The sequence below is a fragment of the Dioscorea cayenensis genome, chromosome 2 (assembly GCF_009730915.1).
Source record: "Dioscorea cayenensis subsp. rotundata cultivar TDr96_F1 chromosome 2, TDr96_F1_v2_PseudoChromosome.rev07_lg8_w22 25.fasta, whole genome shotgun sequence".
NCBI classification, from domain to species: Eukaryota; Viridiplantae; Streptophyta; class Magnoliopsida; order Dioscoreales; family Dioscoreaceae; genus Dioscorea; species Dioscorea cayenensis.
In genome coordinates, this window is record NC_052472.1 from 20542093 (window position 1) to 20562500 (window position 20408).

A 20408-nucleotide genomic window follows, 5' to 3' on the forward strand; every position below is an offset into this window, starting at 1 on the left:
TGACTCCGGGACCACTTCCAAAAATTCAGTCTCAACAAACCTTACATCCTCTCTCGATAAGAATTTTTCCCGAATCGGGCACTAGAACTCTATATGCCTTGCCTTAAGATCGAGTCTAGAGCTAACAAAGACCCCTTTCACTGCTTCTATCATCTAATTTCGCAAGTCGTAGAGGAGAATGAACAAAAGCAATACAACCAAAAATTCTCAGTGTGATACCCTTGGTTTCACCCCAAACCATGCCCTCATGTGGAGTTCTTCCTTGAACTGCATAAGTTGGTGAAATATTAGAAACATAAGCTGCAGTAGTAATTGCATCAGCCCAGAATTTTCTTGGCAAATTCCCCGACTTTCAACATACTCCCTTGCCTTCTCCACCAAAGTTCTATTCTTCCTCTCTGCAATGCCATTTCTTTGAGGTGTGTAAGAGTGATCATTCATGCTTTTATGCCTTTCTCGATGTGACAATCTTGGAATTCTTTTGACATGAATTCACCCTCTATATCTCTTCTAAGAATCTTCAATTTACATCCCGATTGCCTTTCAACAAGGTGACATGAATTTCTGAAAATTATCAAGACTTCATGCTTAAATTTCAATATATATACCCAAGACATCCTAGAAAAATCATCCACAAAGCAAGAAGAAATATTTACCTCCTTCAATTTGCTTTCGGGTTTGCATTGGCCCACACACACATCGGCGATGAACCAAAGTCGAGCCTCTCCTAGCTCTCCATGATTTTCCAATTGAAAGGCAATTCTAGCCAGTTTTCCATATACACCTCCTCACAATGACTAACTTTTCCGTATTTCGTGCAAACCCATCACCATTTCCTGCTGTGCTAGCTTCCGCGAGACCTTGAAAATTTAAATGCCCATATCTTTGATGCCATAACAAAGACACATCCTCTTTTCTACTAACTAGATTGACTTGCTCACATTCTGAAGAGAATCTAAAGGATATAAATTATTTCTGTTTCGTGAAGTACTAACACTGACTCACCTGCTTCATTTAATATCTTACACCAATTCTTCTTGAATATAACTTCATAATCACAAGTTGTCAATCGCCCTGATACTAATCAAATTGTGAGCCAAGTCGAGGAACATACTTTTTACATTATGAATCAGCTTTTTAACTCCTTGCATCATAACGGGTAACGATCCTTTTTCCTAACACCTCAACATCTCTATCATTGCCCAATTTCACCGTGTGCTTCACCCGATTCATCTAAACTGTGAAATAAATTTTTATCACCTGTCATATGATTTGAGCATCCGCTATCCAGCAACCAAAGTGAAGAAATAACTCTATCATCACCTCCATGAACAAGGAACAAACTTCCATATTCATTAGTACTTGCATCATCTTGAGAATTAGAACTAGAACCCTTTTCAAAAAATCCTGTTTTGCGACCACAACAATGAGCCTGTGTGTCCCATACCTCTTGCAGTTAAAACACTCGAATATTCATGAAACCTCCTTTACTGAATCTACTATCCACCAAACTGCCTTTTGGCCTCTTGAAAATCTTCCAAATGGCCTTGAACCCGATTACGCCTCTACTGCCATGTATTATTATCGTAGCAAAATTTGCTTTGCCTTTGTTGTTGCACAACCTGCCTTTGAACACCTCTTCCTCTAGAATTATCTTCAAATCTTCCTCTACCTCTGAAAGGTCTTCCCCTTCCTCTCATTCTACCACCTCTTGAATTATCTTGAACTACAAAAGCCTCATGTTTCTCGGGAAATCGATTAAATCTTGCTTCATGAGCCTGTAAAGACCCACTCAATTCATCCAAAGTCATTGTCTTCAAATCTCTAGCTTCTTCAATAGAGGTCACAGCGTGCACAAACCTTGTGAGATAGACTCCTCATAACCTTTAAAAACTACATCAACTTCCTTTAATTCACTTCCCATACCTCTAATTTGATTCACCACTGCCAAAACACTTGTAATATAATGTTGAATTGATTCATCTTCCCTCATCTGAAGTAAATCAAATCTTTGCCTCAATGTTTTGCTCTGCTCCTATCGAAAACCATCCGAGAAGTCCCTTGATTTTTCTTCCTTTAAATGATCCCAAGCTCCTTTTCTTTGCCTCAAACCTCACCAACTTTGTGAAGAATTGATTCATCAACTCGCTTGTTGCAACAAGAAAAAGCCTTTGCATCATCTTCCATCTCTTTCTCGACTGGCTTCTTCTCTTCACTAAAACCCTCTTCTACCAATTTTCCATGACCTCCGGGATCCGAAAAAGTCTTCTATCCTAAAACTCCGGGTAGTTCATATCCTTCTCCCTTTTTGAAAATTGGCGAGTAAAAGCATGAGAAATCTACGGGGTTGGTGTAGATGAAGGACTAGATGCCATTTCCTTTTTACCTTGACACAATTTACACTCCACACTACTTTCGTCAAAACACTCTCTCACAAATCTTACGAATAAAAACACCACAAAACCCTCAACAATCACTCCAAAAACTTCTAACATCAAATCTCACAACTGAAAATACCACCTCTTAACTCACTGCAAACTAACACCAACAACTCTCACCTTATAGCTCCGATACCGACTGATAATCACTATATAGCATCTAGACTTCATGAGGAACAACTTTTCTATTCATCTCAAACACAAACAAAGTTTATACAATCCAGGAAAATTCATGAAGATGAAGAAGCTCAAAGTTTGAAAATCAGAAAAAAACTCTATCTTTAACTATCTATATGAAAAAGTATTTAAATAAACTCGAAAGTTTAGTACTCAAAACGAAATAAACTAAGTGACTCAGTAGCCCACATGCGAAGCATCCTGGTGCATCTAACCGCTTCACAAGCTTGCCTCAAACTAATGCACACGTCTTGATGATCAAATCCCGAACCACACGATCAAAGCTAGCAACCCCAATCTTTGGACTAAGCTAACTCACCAACCTGGACTTGGCTAACCCCGATCGTGGACTTAGCTTACGCCTCGAACTTATGCCAAAACTCTTGATCAAACAATCCGGCCATTGATCAAACCGATCCATCTCTTCTCTAGGCGCCTCGAACTTACTCTCCATCCATTATCAAATCAATCTCGACCCATTGGTTTCTTTTCCACCATCTACTAACGGATTTAAGCGATATTCGAACACATGAAAAAGACATTCTTACCCCTTAATTGCTTTATATTTCCACCAGGACAACCTCTTCTCCTCAACTCTGATCCTTTCTGCAGAATGCTTCAATTACTAACAACAATCTTTGCATCACCTTGACTTGAGTAGCGTGGATCTTTCTAATGTGCATGGTTGGCTCCATGACATTAATATTCTCCCTTCTCTAGTAGTCTTGAAACTCATCGATGCTCAACTCCAAGCTGGTCTTTGGGTGGTATTCATGATCATACTCACGCTGCTTCATCATCTCAACTTTACGTCTCTTAGTTTCCTTGATCTCTCTAATAATCATGGCCTGAACATCACTCTGCCTCAATGGTTGTTCAACCTCACTAACCTTCTTCATCTTGATCTTTCTGACTGTTTACTCCATGGCAAGCTACCTGTTACCATTGGTAACTTGGTAGGTTGAGAGTCTTGAGCATGTCAGGGTAACTCTTTTGATGGAGAGATTCCCAAGTCCTTGGGAAATCTTGGTAGCTTGAGAGCCTTGATATGTCACAAAATGATCATCTGAATGGTAGCATTCCGGACTCTCTGAACAATCTTACAAATTTAGTGTACTTTGACTTGTCTAATAACAAGATTGGAAAGTTGCCAAAGAGCATTGGGAGGCTGCAGAAGTTGGAGGAGTTTCATTTGTCCAATAACCAAGTTCAGGGATTTATGCCTGCAAGCATTGGGGATCTAAGAAACCTGCAATACTTGGATTTGTCATGGAATATGATCAGTGGACCAATTCCTGAATCCTTTGGCAATCTCACACTTTTGCAGTATTTGGATTTGTCTGAAAATGCAATAAATGGAATGTTACCAGAGAGTTTTGGAAATCTTAGCCAATTGCTGTTGTTGACAATGCAGGCCAATGGCATCAATGGAACATTGCCAAAAGGCATGGGGAACTTATGCAAGTTACAGACGTTAGATTTTACAAGAAATTCTATCAGTGGAGGCATTGATGATCTTGTTGATGGATTGTCTAAATGCGGGGAGGAGACAAATGGTTCTGAATCAGGAAGCACTGATGGTCTAAACACACTAAGTTTGGCAAACAACAAGCTGAATGGCACACTTCCAGAGAGCATAGGCCAATTATCTCAATTATCTCTACTGAATCTCTCTTCAAATTCTTTGGTCGGTGTCTTAACTGAATCCCATTTTGCTAATCTAGTGAACTTACGGTATTTGGACTTGTCCTACAACTCGTTCCAATTGAATGTGAGTGAGAATTGGGCCCCTCCTTTGATTGCTTTTACTATCCAAATGTGTTCCTGCAGAGTAGGCCCTGTTTTTCCTGCTTGGCTCCAAAGTCAGACAATGTTGAGCGAGCTTTGCTTATCAAATACTGGAATTTCAGGTAGCATCCCAGCATGGTTTTGGAATCTTACTCGCTTCAATTTGCTCTGATTTGTCAAATAACAATTTGGAGGGGAGGCTACCAACATCTTTGGAAAATTTCAATCTCCGTCTAGTTGATTTGAGTTCAAATAGATTTGAAGGCCCATTACCTGAGCTTAATGCCAATTATTTGCTTGTTATCAATCTCAACAACAACTCATTCTCTGGGTCTATTCCTTCTTACTTTGCAGTTGCTACTAGGATTCAAATTTTCTCTTTCTCTAATAATCATATCAATGGCAGCATTCCGTCATTCTTCTGCAACCTTACTTTCTTGCAATTGTTTGACGTATCTAACAATGATATGTCTGGAGGACTTCCAGCTGCTGGAATTCAACATCAGCATTGCAAATTATTAAATTATCTCACAATAATTTCTCAGGTAGAATTCCTGATGGCCTTGTGTCTGTCACCAATCTCCGTTCCTTACATTTAAGAAACAATGGTTTCTCTGGAGGACTGCCCTTGTCATTGAGAAAGGCCAACAAGTTAGTAATTCTCATGTTGGTGAAAAGCTAAACTCTCAGGTAACATACCGACGTGGATCGGTGAAAAACTTTCATCTTTAATTGTGCTTCGCTTGAGATCAAATTTCTTCAAAGGCACCATTCCAAAGCAATTATCAAAACTCTCCTATCTTCAGATCCTTGACCTTGCACACAACGGCCTATCAGGTTGTATTCCTTATACTTTTGGAGATTTCAAAGCCATGGTAGTCACAAATCACAGTGAATTGTTGTCTTTACTCTCCATTCCACCAACCACAATGCGCGGTTGTACTTTTCATGAAAGTTGTACGGGTACTCATACATATACCACATTTCCGTACTTTGACTCTCTCTCAATAATTGCGAAGGGCCTTCAAATGGAGTATTCTAAGCTTCTATCATTAGTCACAAGCATAGACTTATCAAACAACAAGCTTTCATGTGAGTTGCCTGAAGAACTGACAAAGCTACATGGGCTACATTTCTTGAATATTTCTTACAATCAATTAAATGGAAAAATACCAGAGAGCATCAGTGACATGAAGCAGCTGGAATCACTTGATCTGTCAGAGAACAATTTATTTGGTACCATTCCTTCAGGCATGTCTACTTTGAATTTCTTGAGCTATTTGAACCTATCACACAACAATTTGTCAGGAAAAATTCCATCAGGTGGCCAACTTCAGACTTTTAATCCATCAGCCTATAATTGGAATCATGATCTTTGTGGATCACCTCTTCAGAATTGTGCTAATGTGACACAGTACTCCCAAGGTGCAAACGAGGGAGAAGGAAAAGGTGATTGGGCAGAGATGTTATGGCTTTACATAGGTCTTGCAACTGGATTCATAATTGGCTTCTGGGCGATCATCGGTACCTTTATTATCAAGCAAACCATAAGAATTGCTTATATCCGATCTTTTGACAAAGTATACGATTGGCTATACGTGAAGATGGTTCTGTACTCTCGTAGACTCAAATCAACTTTCTCATCTAGGAACTAAGGTCAGGCCTAAGCTTTTTACCTTTTATCTTATTGAAACATATTTGTGTAATGTAGTATGAGATGATTTTGTGACATCGAGTGGTAATTAATATGATAGAACTGTTATCTTTATACTATAAATCATCACGCACACCATAAAAAAAGATCAGTAGTGCTAGATAATTCCACAAGTTGTGCTTAGTTTAAGAGAAGAGGAGCAACAAGAATTTGACTAATTAATGTGTTGTCTTTCATTTGCCTATCTATTCTGATTTCTTAATTCAATCAAACACCAGAAAGCATTAGTCCTGACTTCCTTCAGTCCAGACACAGGCTAATGAAATGCTATCACCATAATGTATGATTTAGAAAGCATTTGTCCTGTCATCGCATCTAAAAATATATTTTGAGTAAGCTTGTTTGTTTGTATATTATATTTAAAATATTTACTGGTTAAAATAATTTCTATTTGATTCTTGTGTTGGGTTGTCAAGGTTAAGCATTGTTCTCAATTTTCAGGTCCAAAGTAATGAGCTGGGTGGCCTAACTAGTTACATCAATAAAGTGATGTTATTGTATTATGTTGCTTTAGTTATGAGTCCTTTATTTTATATTTGAATTATGAGTTTGTAATTTGAATTACTATTGGATCTGAAATGCAAGCTGCAGAATATCATTATATGTAATTTGAAGGTATAACATTTTGTTATATTATTTGAGGATATTATAGTTGTCTGTCAACATTCAAGCATTAGTTCTTGCCAGTGTAAGCGTGTGCTTTCAGTGCTTTCAGCATTACGGAATTCGCATTTTGTGGCCATGTCATCATTTGACACATACCATACTATTGATGAGGGTGTTCATAATTGATGTACTTGAAAGACATGAAAATTTTGCAAACATGTTTATTCTAATCATGAGTAATTAAGGATAGATCATTGAATACTTTGAATTTAATTGTGCATTTTGAAATATCATATTATACACTTTGGAAAAAAAAAAGTTAATTCTCTTTTATTTTAATGCAAGTGATTTATTCACTTTTTCACAAAAAAAAAAAAGTTAATTTTGTATAAACTAATTACCATTGTCATTGCACTAGAAAACTATATTAATAATTGTTGCCAGATATTTAGAGGAATGCCGTATCGATTTGAATAGATCTTACAAACTTAAGGCGTAATTTTATATAAGTATAGGACATTAGTTTTTCACGCACAAGTCTATCTCCCAGGTTGACACTGAAAAAAACATATCCAGGAATTATCTTGCAGTGAAAAGAATGAGAATAATGTGAATCAGGAAATGCTCCTCCATTGCCTTTCTATAAAAATTTAAATGATGAACAATGCTTACTGATCATTACTGTATCCATATAGTAAAACAGGGTACAAAAATAAATAAAGAAATGAATAAATAAAATTTAAAAAAAATTAAGCGTCACTCAAGGCTTTACTTTCTTAATTTAATATGCACTTATTCCAATCACTGTGGCCTACAAAATTTCATGGGAATTTTAATAATGTGTACTAATTCTTATGTTTGAGTCTTTTAGTCAAGTCAACAAATCTATCTTCCAACCTTTTTTCGACCCTACAAACCAAACGCATCTGAACATGAAAGATGTCTGTTTTTTTTTAATATATATATATAGTTTTGTATTTTTATAATATTTCACTTGATCCAAAACATCAAACATTTGAACTGAGTCAAAAAAATAAAAGGGTAGTCTAACCAGTTTGACCCAAAAGACTAAAGCACGCAAATGAATAAGAAAGATGATTGCTTTTATAAACAAAGCTTATGAACTCCATGTCTGTGTTTCACTTGATCCAAAACATTTTAACTTTTAGTTTAATACTTAAGTTAGTTCCTCTAAAATTTAGAATCGGCAATTTGTTTTGTTTCCACTTCTAGTGGGCTTCGTATCTCTGTCTGTAGTTTTGTTTGACCGCTTGGTCTGTTGGTGGGTGTATCTCTTTTTCTTATTCTAATGCATGTGATCAATCCACCTTTTCAATAAAATAAAATAAAATAAAATAAAATTTAGAATATGCCCTTGTAGTTTCTCTATTATAGCTTCAGTCTTTTTAGTCCCTTTTATTTGTTTGGTTTTGGAAATATTAGTCCTAAAGCCAACGACAGTTAGATTTATCATTTTATTTTGCTGACTTGACTTTCTTTATAATAAAAATTTATTAAAAAAAATAAAACCAAAAAAAAAATTTAAAATCATAAACGCATCCTTCACCCTCAAAATAACGGATCCCTATCCCCTTTCTCTCAAACACCATCCTCCACCCGCGTTGCGGGAGAAGTCCTCGACGAGAAGGAGGATCCCATTAAAAACAATCATCATTATCGAGAGAGAGATGAGTCTCGTTCTTTTCTTTTCTTTTCTCTCCTTGATCTCGTCATTTTTTTACCTGAGATTTAGATTGTGACATTTTGTGTTTTTTCTTGCCAAGCCACCGAGAGCTTCACTAGGTGGTGACATTTGATGCAATTTGTACAATATTGCTATATTTTGTTCAGATTTTGTTGTTATATTTTGGTTGTATTTTAAATATCAATGTAATTCTTGGATTTTTTTTGCTGGGTATATTGAGTAACAACCATGATGAACATAAAAAAAGCCAAGCAGTAAAACAAAACGGGAAATCTAACTGCCGTTGGCCTCAGGATATTTCCAAAATCAAACAAATAAAAGGACTACAAGGGCTGGAATTCTAATAGAGGAATTAAAAGGACAGATTCCAAATTTTAGAGCGACTAACTTGGGTATTAAATTTTAATTTAATATGCACTTGTTGCCATCACAAATGGCCTACAAATTTCATGGGAATATTATGTGTACTAACTTTTTTATGTTTGAGTCAAGTCACCAAGGCAATCCAATTATTCAGAGTCCCTGAAATTTCATGGGAATATTATGTGTACTAACTTTTTATGTTTGAGTCAAGTCACCAAAGCAATCCAATAATTCAGAGTCCCTAAAATTTCATAGGAATATTATGTGCACTAACTTTTTATGTTTGAGTCAAGTCAACAAAGCAATCCAACTAATCCGAGTCCCTACCAACCAAACGCGTCAAGATGTGAAACATGTTATCTCTTTATAGTCTTTCACTTGATCCAAAACATTACCTTTGAATCAAAGCAATAAATCAGTTTAGCCGATTTGACCCCACAAACGAAAACACGCATAAGAGTATGAAACAATGATTTCTTTTTTAAAAAGACTAAGAGCTCCTTGTCTGTGTTTCACGTGATCCAAAACATTTTAATTTTTTTAATTTAAATATATTTTTTAAAAATTTATTTATTTATTTTAAAAAATTTATTTATCTTGCATTATAACTATTTGCAACTGATAACTATCTCATTGAGTTTAACTAATTGAGAGCAGGGACGGAACCAAAGGGGGGCTAGCAGGGGCTTCAGCCCCCCCTCGGCACCGGCAAGGTTTTTCCTTGTTTGGCCGGAAAACATAAAACCATGCAAACCAGTCCCTACTTTCGGCCATGCCTGCCCCTCCAGTAGCCCTTCATCCTCTTTGATAATCACTACATAGATATTAGAGACCATGAGGAAGTACTTTTGTATTGAACTCAACCTCAGAAAACATTTCTAAAAAGCAGGATAATTCATGGAAGATGATATCTTAAAAAAACAGAAAAAAACCAGCCAAGTTAACAGAAAACTATGCTTTTATAATTTACAGAAACTTCAGTGACTAAATTGAAACTGGTGAGCTAAGAGCATGAGTCAATTGCACTCTGGTTAAACCAAATCAACTAACTATTGCCTCGAACTAATATGTATCCATTTGATGATCACATCCTGGCCGTTCATTGAAAACCAATCTTGACTCTTGAGGCTGCCTCGAACTTAAACCAAGCATCGAGGTTGGTTCTGAGATCGTGTGGTCCAGATTTAATCAATCAAGGATGGAGGTCTAAGTTCTAGCCAGTGGAAGAAGCCATGGATTGTGTTTGTAGTGAATGGATGTGATTTGAAGATCAAGAAGTTGTGTAAGTTCGAGGCAGAGGAGTATCTTTAGCTTCGGGGTTAGAGTCTAATCAAACGATCCAGATTAGATCAATCAAGGAGAGTACGTTAGTTTGAGGCAAAACAGATCAAGCAGTGGAGTTAACTTGGGCTAGACACGTTGCATTGTGACTCAACTGATTTAGTTCAAAATAGTCACTGAACTTTGACAGTTATTTATATATGTGTTTGTTTGTTAGAAAGGTTGATGTTTTTTTTTTTTTGGTTTTCTTAATATAGCCCGAGCTTGTGTGAATTTTTCAGGAGAATAGAGTGTGTTTTAAACTTTGCTTTGAATACAAAAGTTGTTCCTTTCGATCTCTAGTTTCTATATAGTGTTTTTCTATATCGCACTATTTTGTATGGAATACAATTGTTATGTTTACTGAAATATTTTTTTTTGACATTTTGCCCTCAGCCCCCCGTTAATAAATCATGGTTTTGTCCCTAATTAAGAGTCTTTATAAACTAGCATGTACACAGAAAAACTCAGTCGCTAAAGTGGGTTGTGACTAAGTCAATAGAGTTTGTCTAAACAAAAACAAATTATGTTTGTGGTTTGTAGTGGAGTGATAGTTTTGTTCTGTTATGGCCATGCAAGCCACATTGTGGACATGAGAGACAAAACCTCGCTTGTTCGAGGACGTATGAGTCTCCAAGCCTATTGACATTGTCCCCAAAGAAAGAGAAAAAGGGTAAAAGGGTAATTTTTACATGAACTAGAATATGGGAAACTTCCCAAGTACCTCGCTGCCATTAATTTTGCTCTTGTTTAAATCTGCTTTATACCATCCATGCATTTGCTCTATCCCATTCATACACTTCTCCGTAGACATTTGTGAGAGCTTCTCTTTGATCTCATGGCTTGTCTCTCATTGTTTGTTTTCCTTGCTAGCCTTGTTCTCTCAAAGATTCCCTCCATGTTATGTCCATGGTATAATTAGTCGCATTGAAACCGAAAGGATAGCCCTTCTCAAAGATCAGCAGTGCATTAATCATAGCCACCACTCAAAGCTTGTTCTCTTCTTGATCGCCATGATCACGCTGAAAATGGCAAGGCGTGAGTCGCAAACCATGAATCCCTATTAGATTTTATATTTTTTGGTACTAGTGGAGTTATATATGGGCTTTATACTGGGCTTAGGGTCTTACACCAAAAAAGCTCTCAAGACTTGTAGCTACTTTCAACCTCTATACCTATATATAAACCCATTACAATTCTATTACACAACCGATGTGGTACTATATTTCCAACATCCCTCCCTCAAGTTCAATCAAGGGACGAACTTCGCATGCACTTGTACACTCGTGAGGTCTGTTTACTGTGACTCAGTACACTACTTTGTGTATCGTGAGGTCCCACATACATGACTCAGTACACTACTCATGGTCTCGTGAGGTCCTATTTTAACTTGACTTGTGTTCCTTCCTAACCCTCGTATGCCTTTTTACTAGGTCCCACTATAACTTGTCTATCGAATCAATCCCCAAGCTCGATACCACGTTAGATTTTATATTTTTGGTATTAGTGGGTCTCTATAAGCTTTTGAGTATGGCTTAGTGGTCTTACACCAAAAGTTTCCTCAAGACTTTGATGCTCAACCTCTATACCTATATATAAACCCATTACAATTCTATTACACAACCGATGTGGTACTATATTTCCAACAATCCCGCCATGTCATCAAGCTTGATCTCCGACAGCACCCTTCTAATGTCTCTTATTATTTTCTCATGCCACCAAGTAAGCTGAACTCTTCTCTCATTCAGCTTCATCATTTAAAGCACTTGGATTTGAGCATGAACAACTTCGATGACTCCCCCATCCCAGACTTCATTGGCTCTTTTGCCAACCTTGAATACCTTAATCTCTCCAATGCCGATTCAGTGGTGCCATTCCTCATACCTTTGGAAACCTATCATGCTTGCGCTATCTTGATCTTAGCTTCAATTATTATGATCTACGACCTAATGACCTCCACTGGCTTTCTGGAATGACTTCTATGCTACCTTGACTTGAGCGGAGGGAACCTTTCCAAAGTGCATGGTTGGCTTCATGACATTAACAGTGTGCTCCCTCTTCGTGTGTTGAAACTTTTTAATGCTGAACTTCAAGGTGGTGGCATTTATGCTACTACTAATCTGCCTCATTATCTCAACTTCACATCTCTTCGTATGCTTGATCTCTCTCATAATTATGGTCTGAACATCACTCTGCTTCAATGGGTGTTCAACTTCACTAGCCTTGTTTATCTTGATCTTTCTGGTTGTGTTTCTGTATGGCAAGTTACCAGTCACAGTAGGTAACTTGAGTCGCTTTTGAGAGTCTTGAGCTTGTCTGATAACTCTTTTTATGGAGTGATTCCAGAGTCCTTGGGAAATCTTGGTCGCTTGGAGAGACTTGATTTGTCAGATAATGAACTCAATGGAAGCATTCCGGAATCTCTGAGCAATCTTACAAATTTAGTGTACTTTTATTTTTCCAATAACCAAGTTCAGGGTTTGATGCCTGCAAGCATTGTCAATCTAAGAAACCTACAATACTTGGATTTGTCATGGAATATGTTTAGTGAAGTGATTCCCGAATCCTTTGGCAATCTCACACTTTTGCAGCATTTTTGGTGGGGCTGGTAACAATCTCAGGCCAAATTGGCTGAAACTATGGGGAATTTTGTTCACCTTCAGTTTCTAGATTTGTCTCAAAATGCAATAAATGGAAAGTTACCAGAGAGCTTTGGAAATCTAAGCCAATTGCAGTACTTGAGCATGCAGGGCAATGGCATCACGGGGGAATTACCAGAATATGTAGGAAAGCTGTCTAGCTTGTTGGAGCTTGATTTATCTAATAACAACATCAACGGAACATTGCCAAAAGGCATGGGGAACTTATGCAAGTTACGGGCCTTGGATTTAACAAGCAATATGATCAGTGGAGGCATTGATGACCTTGTTGATGGATTGTCTAAATGCAGGGAGAACAAGTATGGTTCTACTTTGGAAAGTTGGGAGGGTCTAATATATTTGAATCTTGGAAACAACATGCTGAATGGAACAATTCCAGAGAACATAGGCAAATTATCTAAACTGTCTGAACTGAATCTCTCTTCAAATTCTTTGATGGGTCTCTTAACTGAATCTCATTTTGCTAATCTAGTAAGCTTGGCATCTTTGGACTTGTCATACAACTCGTTGCAATTGAATGTAAGTGAGAATTGGAAGCCTCCTTTTGATTGCTTGTCCATCAGAATGCGTTCTGTCAAAGTAGGGCCTGTTTTTCCCACTTGGCTAAAAACTCAGAAATATTTGAGGTACCTTTGCTTATCAGATGCTGGAATTTCAGGCAACATTCCTGCATGGTTTGGATATCTAAGTCCCTCTTCTAGCTATTTGCTCGATCTATCAAATAACAATTTGGAGGGGAGGCTATCAACTTCTTTGAAAAATTACACTTTCCATAGCATAGATCTGAGTTCAAACAAATTTGAAGGCCCATTACCTGAGCTTGATCCCTCCTCTTTGCATGTTATCCATCTCAGCAACAACTCATTCTCTGGGTCTATTCCTTCATACTTTGCTAATGCTACTTATATTTATGTTGTCTCTTTATCTAATAATCATATTAGTGGCAGCATTCCATCATTCATCTGCAACCTTACTACCTTGGAATTGTTTGATGTATCTAATAATGATATGTCTGGAGCACTTCCTAACTGTTGGAATTCAGCATCAGCATTGCAAATTATTCATTTATCTGACAATAATTTTACTGGTAAAATTCCTGATGCCCTTGTGTCTCTCACCAATCTCCGATCCTTACATTTGAGAAACAATGGCTTCTTTGGAGATCTCCCCTTGTCCTTGAAAAATGGCCAACGTTGGTCACCTCGACCTTGGTGAAAACAAACTCTCAGGTAGCATACCAACATGGATCGGAGAAAATCTTTCATCTTTAATAGTCCTTCGCTTGAGATCAAATTATTTTGAAGGTATTATTCCAGAACAATTGTCAAAACCTCCTCTCTTCAGATACTGGACTTTCTGTACAGAACAACCTATCAGGTTGCATTCTCATTCTTTTTGGTGATTTCAAAGCCATGGCAGTCACGAATCACAATGAAACACTTTCTGTTGTCTTGGATTTTGATTTTTCCTTTCTTTGTTGGGGAATTGACAATCTCGAACTTTGCGTTTTGGGGAATCTTTCTTCATAAGGGCAAAGGGCCTCCAAATAGAATACTCTAAGCTTTCTATCATTAGTCACAAGCATAGACTTATCAAACAATAAGCTTTCCTGTGACTTGCCTAAGGAACTGACCAAACTACAAGGGCTTCATTTTTTAAATCTTTCTAGCAACCTTCTCAATGGAAGGATACCAGAAAACATAGGTGACATGAAGCAGCTGGAATCACTGGATCTGTCAGAGAACAATTTGTTTGGTACCATTCCTTCAAGCATATCAACTTTGAACTTCTTGGCCTATTTGAATGTATCGCACAACAATTTGTCTGGAAAAATTCCATCAGGCACTCAACTTCAGTCTTTTGATCAATCGGCCTATAATTGGAATCATGGTCTCTGTGGATCGCCTCTTCAGAATTGTGCTAATGAGATGAATCCCCCGGCTGTATATGAGGAAGACAGGAAAGGAGATTGGGCAGAGATGTTATGGCTTTACATAGGTCTTGCAATGGGATTCATAATTGGCCTCTGGATGATCTTTGGTACCTTTATCATCAAGCAAACCATAAGAATTGCTTATTTCCAATCCATTGACAAAGTATATGACTGGATATATGTTAAGGTGGTTGTGCACTCTCGGAGGCTGAAATTGACTTTCTCAAGGAGGAACCAAGGTCAGGCCTGAGCTTTTACTCTTCTATTGTTTACATGTATTTAGTGTAGCATGATCTGATTTTTATGACTGCCCAGTAATTTAAAAACTAATATGATTGAACTGTTATCTTTAATAGTATAAGTCATTACACATACAGTAACAAAACCATTTTTTAAGACCATAAGATTTTTGTTTACTAGTTTTGCTAGGTAATTTCCACAAGCATGATACAACGGTTAAGTTGTGCTTAGTTCAAGAGGAATGGAGGAGTTAGACTTTTGACCAATACGTCGTCATTCATTTGCCTATATATCTTATTTTCTTAATTCAATCAAATGTAAGAAGCATCTGCCTAATTTCGTTCAATTGAAACATAGGCTAATGAAATGTTTATCACCCTTGACCAAATTATTTATGTTTTCATCTCTTCTGAAAACATATTTCGATTAAGATTGTTTGTTCAGATATGAGTTTAAAATTGTGTGGTTCAAATGATTATTGCTTATTAGGTTGTTGAGATTATGAATTTGTTGTTCTCAATTTTCAGGTCCAAGTAGCAAGGCAGGAGGTCAAGTAGTTTATATCAATAAAGTGATGTCAGTATATTACGCTGTTTTTATTATGATTCCCTGTTCATTCTGTATTTGAATCATGAGTTTGTTAGTTAGTTGAATTATTACTGCACTTGAAATCTTAAGTATAGAACATCATTATGTGTTGTTATTTGAAGATAGAAAAGTTTGTAATGTTTTATGAGGATATTAAAGTTGTCTATTGATATTCAAGCATCAGTTCCCGTGGTTGATATTATAATGCAATTGTGTTTTGGAGTTCACACTCTGTGGACATGCAGTCAGTTGTCAAATACCACATTGTTTTTCTGGGGTGCTCACACTTGATGTACTTGAAAGGCATGAAAGTTATGAGTTACTATGGAAAGATCTATTGACGGATCCATTGAATACATTAGATTTAATTGGGCATTTGGAGTCTTGGAGATATTATATTTTACACTTTTTGAAGAAAAGTCAGTTTTATTTGTGTAAATTAATTATTGTTGTCATTACGATTGAAAATTATTTTAATACTAATTATTATTCAGATATCTAGAGGAATGCAGCGTTGATTTGAATAAACCTCTCACACCTATGGGGCAGTTTTAAATTATTGACTTATTGTGCATGGTTGTCCCACGGCTCGAGCTCATTCCTAAGTTCAAGGGTGAAAGTCATGTTTCAGAAAAATCATCTTGCAATAAGAAGAATGAGAATGATGTGAACTAGGAAATGCCCCTTTGGTTGCTTTTTATAAAAAATCAAGATGATCACAAATTCACAATGCTTACTAATCATTACTGTATAAGTATAGTAAAACAGAACATGAAATCTCTTAATATATACCCCATTTTCATGAACCTGCTTCCCCAGAAAAATGAATCACCAAAAACTGAAACAAAAACACAAACTAAGGAATAAGCTAACTAGAGTGTATACCATGCATTTGCACTTGAAAAGGAGGTACCTATTATGATGTTAAGGCTAGTTCAGCTCATGCCAGATGAGACTCGTTGTAAAGAGCAGCTGGTGAGGTCTCATTTCCATGCTCCAACATTGCAGTAATTATTTCCATGGAAGGCCCTCATTAGATGCTTCAGAGATTCAATGCAAAGACTAATTGTACTGCATATTACAGAGTGATCATCAGGCTTGACACTTTTCAAATGAGGTTCTACTATTTGGCTCATCTTCTCGGTTTTTTCAAGATACTTTCATAGCATTTAACAAAAATCTATAATCTCTCAGATGATAATGTAAACAAATTGTCTGTTTATTTAAGCTACATGAAAATTGAAGATCAATAAGTAAATGAATGTTGGTTTCTGTCAGTAGTAATCAATGTTTTTACAGTCAATTTTGATGTCCATTATATAAAAGGTATGTTATCCAATCCAATGAGCATCCTCTATCTCTGCAATATGAAGGCCTTCCACTTAATAATTAACACCAGTAAAAGCATTCCAAAAGCAGATGTGTTGCCCTGGACATCCACATGTCGTCTTTCTATGGAATCCATAAACCCATGATAGGGTAATCCATTGGTGACAGAACCATTTATGTCTGGTTTCGAAACAATGGTTTTCCACCTCTCAAAATCAACCAACCAGATAGATACAATATATTTTTATCAACAGGAGTAAGTAAGCTCTTACTTTGTAATTTTGATGATCCTTGTATTCTTGGATGCCAAAGATGATGATATTGTGGATGCTGTATTATAGATGCTTAGGATTTCTGATCTTTGTTAAATTTCTTTTTCCCCTATGTTTTTTGCTGTTGGAATGCTTGTTATATTATTAGCATTGAATCATGGATGGTAAGTTGTGTAAATTGCTTTGTCTTTAGTTATGATCTTTAAGGGGTTTGTTAAAACGCCAAGCTGACTTCTAGTTTGTTAGTAATGCCCTTGAACTTTGTTTTATGCATATTATATGGCTGAGAAGTTTAGTGATTGGATGTGTAGTTTTTGAAGCTTTTGCAAGAGTGGCAATACTTGGTGATGGTTGCTTTTTCTTGTGGTGGTGCTTCCTTAATGTGTTCAGGGCTTAGTTTATGCTTGAACTGTAATCTTTTGTTGCTAAAATTCAGCCTATATATTACCCTGTTCAATATTAGTTAATTGTGTAGGTTTGCAGAATATATACTCCATCCTTAATTAGTTTATTAACTTGTTTTGTCTTGTTTTTAATGTAAATTCCAGGTCTTAATTAGTCGGGAATGGGTTAGTGCTTATAAGTTTATCTAGTTTGTTCTCGGGTTGTTTTGCTAATCCATGCTTTTTAATTTGTATATCCATATATAGTTCTAAAAGCTCTAAATCAGCAGGTGTAATGTTAGGGACAATTGTTTGAATAATTATAGGGAAATTGGTTTTGTGCAAATTTTAGTTTCTTGTTTATTATTATGTGTTGTTGTTCCCCATTAGTGGGTTCTTAAATGTAGTTTTACTCCACTGAGCATTAATTGAAATTACCCTTTTTATGGCTTAGTAGGTTAAACCTTTCATAACCATCATCCGTTAAAATTTAGCCCATCGCTATCTTACCACTCAAATTTTTTTACTGTTTTATTATATCCCTCATCCATTGTTAATGGGTTGGTTCACTTGTTTGGAAGCTAAAATTGTCATCTTTAGAAACTCTCACATATTAATGTGATATCCTAATTCAGCAGCAGCACCACTTTACACTTTTCGATTAGTTTTCATTGTTATCTTACCAGCAGAATTTCATGTTAGCATCAAATTGGTTTATGTTATTGTTGTGTTTCAGTCTCACAAATGTTGCATGTTTCTAGTTTTGTTGGCATTATTAGTAAGATTTCCTGTAATAGATCGAGTTTTGTTGGCACCTTCACTTTGAGTTGAGTTGCTAAATATCCTGTAATAGAGTTCGTTGATCTCAAGGTTTTGTGTCTAAGTTCAGCAGTTGGTAAGGACACTCATTTACTAGGTTTTTAGCTCAGTTTTTTGGATTAGTAACCTTTGGATTATTAATGAGCAATTAGGGTTAGTTTTTATCATTTTTTAGAATCTTTCAAAGTGGATTTACTATGTCTTCGGTGTGAGTTAGAATTGGGAGACACATCTAGGTAAGTAATCCACATAACTACTTGCTTATTTATTTATTTATTTGATTATTAATTTATTCATTTATTTACTTTGAAAATAACAGAATTATTTGGAGATCTCTTCAATTGGCATCTTCGTCCTGTTTGCTAGAGTTTTGGAGAATGCCTTTAAAAAGAACATTGAGAAATGTTATTGCCATGAACTTGGAGATATTCTCTGCTCCTTAGGAGTAAGTGTGATGAATCCATGATTCACCCTCGCTAAGATCCCCAGTCTCATTATTGATGCCGGGAAAGAAGGCCACCACATCGTGCTTAATCTTGTTCCAGAACGTATGGTGAAAGAACGAACAATAGAAAACCTTCTTGATCTCCCTTGCAGGGAAGGGCTTCTGCCTTCTAGTGTTAACCATACGCACTTCAAATCTTTGATATTTTTTTTATTTTCTTTATGCTGTGTGGGTAAACAATATTTCAAAAAGATCCTCTTTGCAAATGTAATGATTTAGTAATGTTCTAGTAATTTTGCATTTTCTACTTTTTAGGTTGGTCGATCAAGGAGATTTGGGCCATTTGGCCATCTTGGTTTGACTGTGAATTTGATCACACATGAAGACCACTTCAAGGTGTAAGCTGATCTGATAACCTTTCTCCTAATGATGCTCCTTTTTCTATTAAATTATTGGAGATGGATACCAGTGCAGATACCGGATTGCGAGAGCTTGGGACTAAGATAAAGCACATATCTCCACATATAGACCAGGAGATTTACTGCTAGTGAGCTTAATGATAGGATCCTTTGATGATATAATGTTCTTCAAGCTCTCAGCAAGACACACACTATCTCACACTACACTTCAACTGAACTCAAGAGAAACCAATTCAATATGATGATTCGTAATTGATGCACTTCATTGATTCAAAACACTCGAAAAATATAGAGTTACCGATAGTGAATGCCACTCAAGCATTTTCACATAATACATGCTAATACAACAAAGAAATACAAGTAAAGATTCAAAGTAAAGCTAATCCAAACAACATAAAAGACAATAACCAAACTAAGTGCATCACACTATTATTCAGTCTTCTAACAGACACCACACACATCAATTTGTCTCCAATCTCGATCGCTTTTCCAACATCCTCCCTTGATCGTGAAGAGTTCTTAGACCAAGTTGGCACCTGAAAAAGATCAAATTTCCGATAGCTTAATGCTTTGGTGAACACATCCGCTAAGTTGATCATTTGTACCACAATGGAGCACACAAATTTGTTCTTCTTTAACCAAATCTCTTATGAAATGATAACGTGTATCTATGTGCTTCGTTCGACCATGATGGATTGGATTTTTCGCTATAGAAATAGCAGAGATGTTGTCACAATATATCACTGATGATCCTGATTGCTTCTCAGATAGATCCTCCAACAACTCACTGTGACCAAACCGCTTCACAAGCCGCAGAAGATGAGAGCAATGTATTCTCGCCTGGTCCTGGAGAGGGGTCGCAATGGCCTGTTCTTTGAACTCCAAGCAATGATAGCGTAACCAAGACTCGAAAACACCATCCTCGTTGTACTTCTTCTATCATCTAGAGAATTCCCCCAGTCGCTGTCTGAGTGTCCGACCAGGCTTAAATCCTCACTTACTGTATAAAGTAAACCAAGATTTAGTGTTCCACATACATACCTCAGTATCCTTTTCAGGGCTCCAAAGTGATGTGTAGATGGAGAATTCATGAAACGAGACACAACAGACACTGCAAACATTAGGTCTGGGCGAGTGTGAGTTAAGTACAGAAGTCTACCAACAATGCTTCTATACTTAGTAGGACAAACACTCCCAGAATTATCTTGT

At 36.6% G+C, this 20408-nt stretch overlaps 2 protein-coding genes across 2 annotated transcripts; both read left to right on the forward strand.

The window, feature by feature from the left end:
* Positions 1 to 3663: 3663 nt before the first annotated feature.
* Positions 3664 to 13986, forward strand: LOC120274445 (receptor-like protein EIX1). Its single transcript, XM_039280980.1, has 7 exons — positions 3664 to 4349; positions 4446 to 4525; positions 4949 to 5011; positions 5094 to 6015; positions 12159 to 12388; positions 12458 to 12663; positions 12733 to 13986. Exons 1-7 carry the CDS (start codon positions 3664 to 3666, stop codon positions 13984 to 13986), a joined length of 3441 nt encoding a protein of 1146 aa, XP_039136914.1.
* A 357-nt stretch (positions 13987 to 14343) lies between these two features.
* On the forward strand, positions 14344 to 19182 carry LOC120274454 (receptor-like protein EIX2). The gene is made up of 4 exons (XM_039280992.1): positions 14344 to 14943; positions 15472 to 15536; positions 18655 to 18780; positions 19096 to 19182. The coding sequence occupies exons 1-4, from the start codon at positions 14481 to 14483 to the stop codon at positions 19180 to 19182; spliced, it is 741 nt and encodes a 246-aa protein (XP_039136926.1). The 5' UTR covers positions 14344 to 14480.
* Positions 19183 to 20408: the final 1226 nt, after the last annotated feature.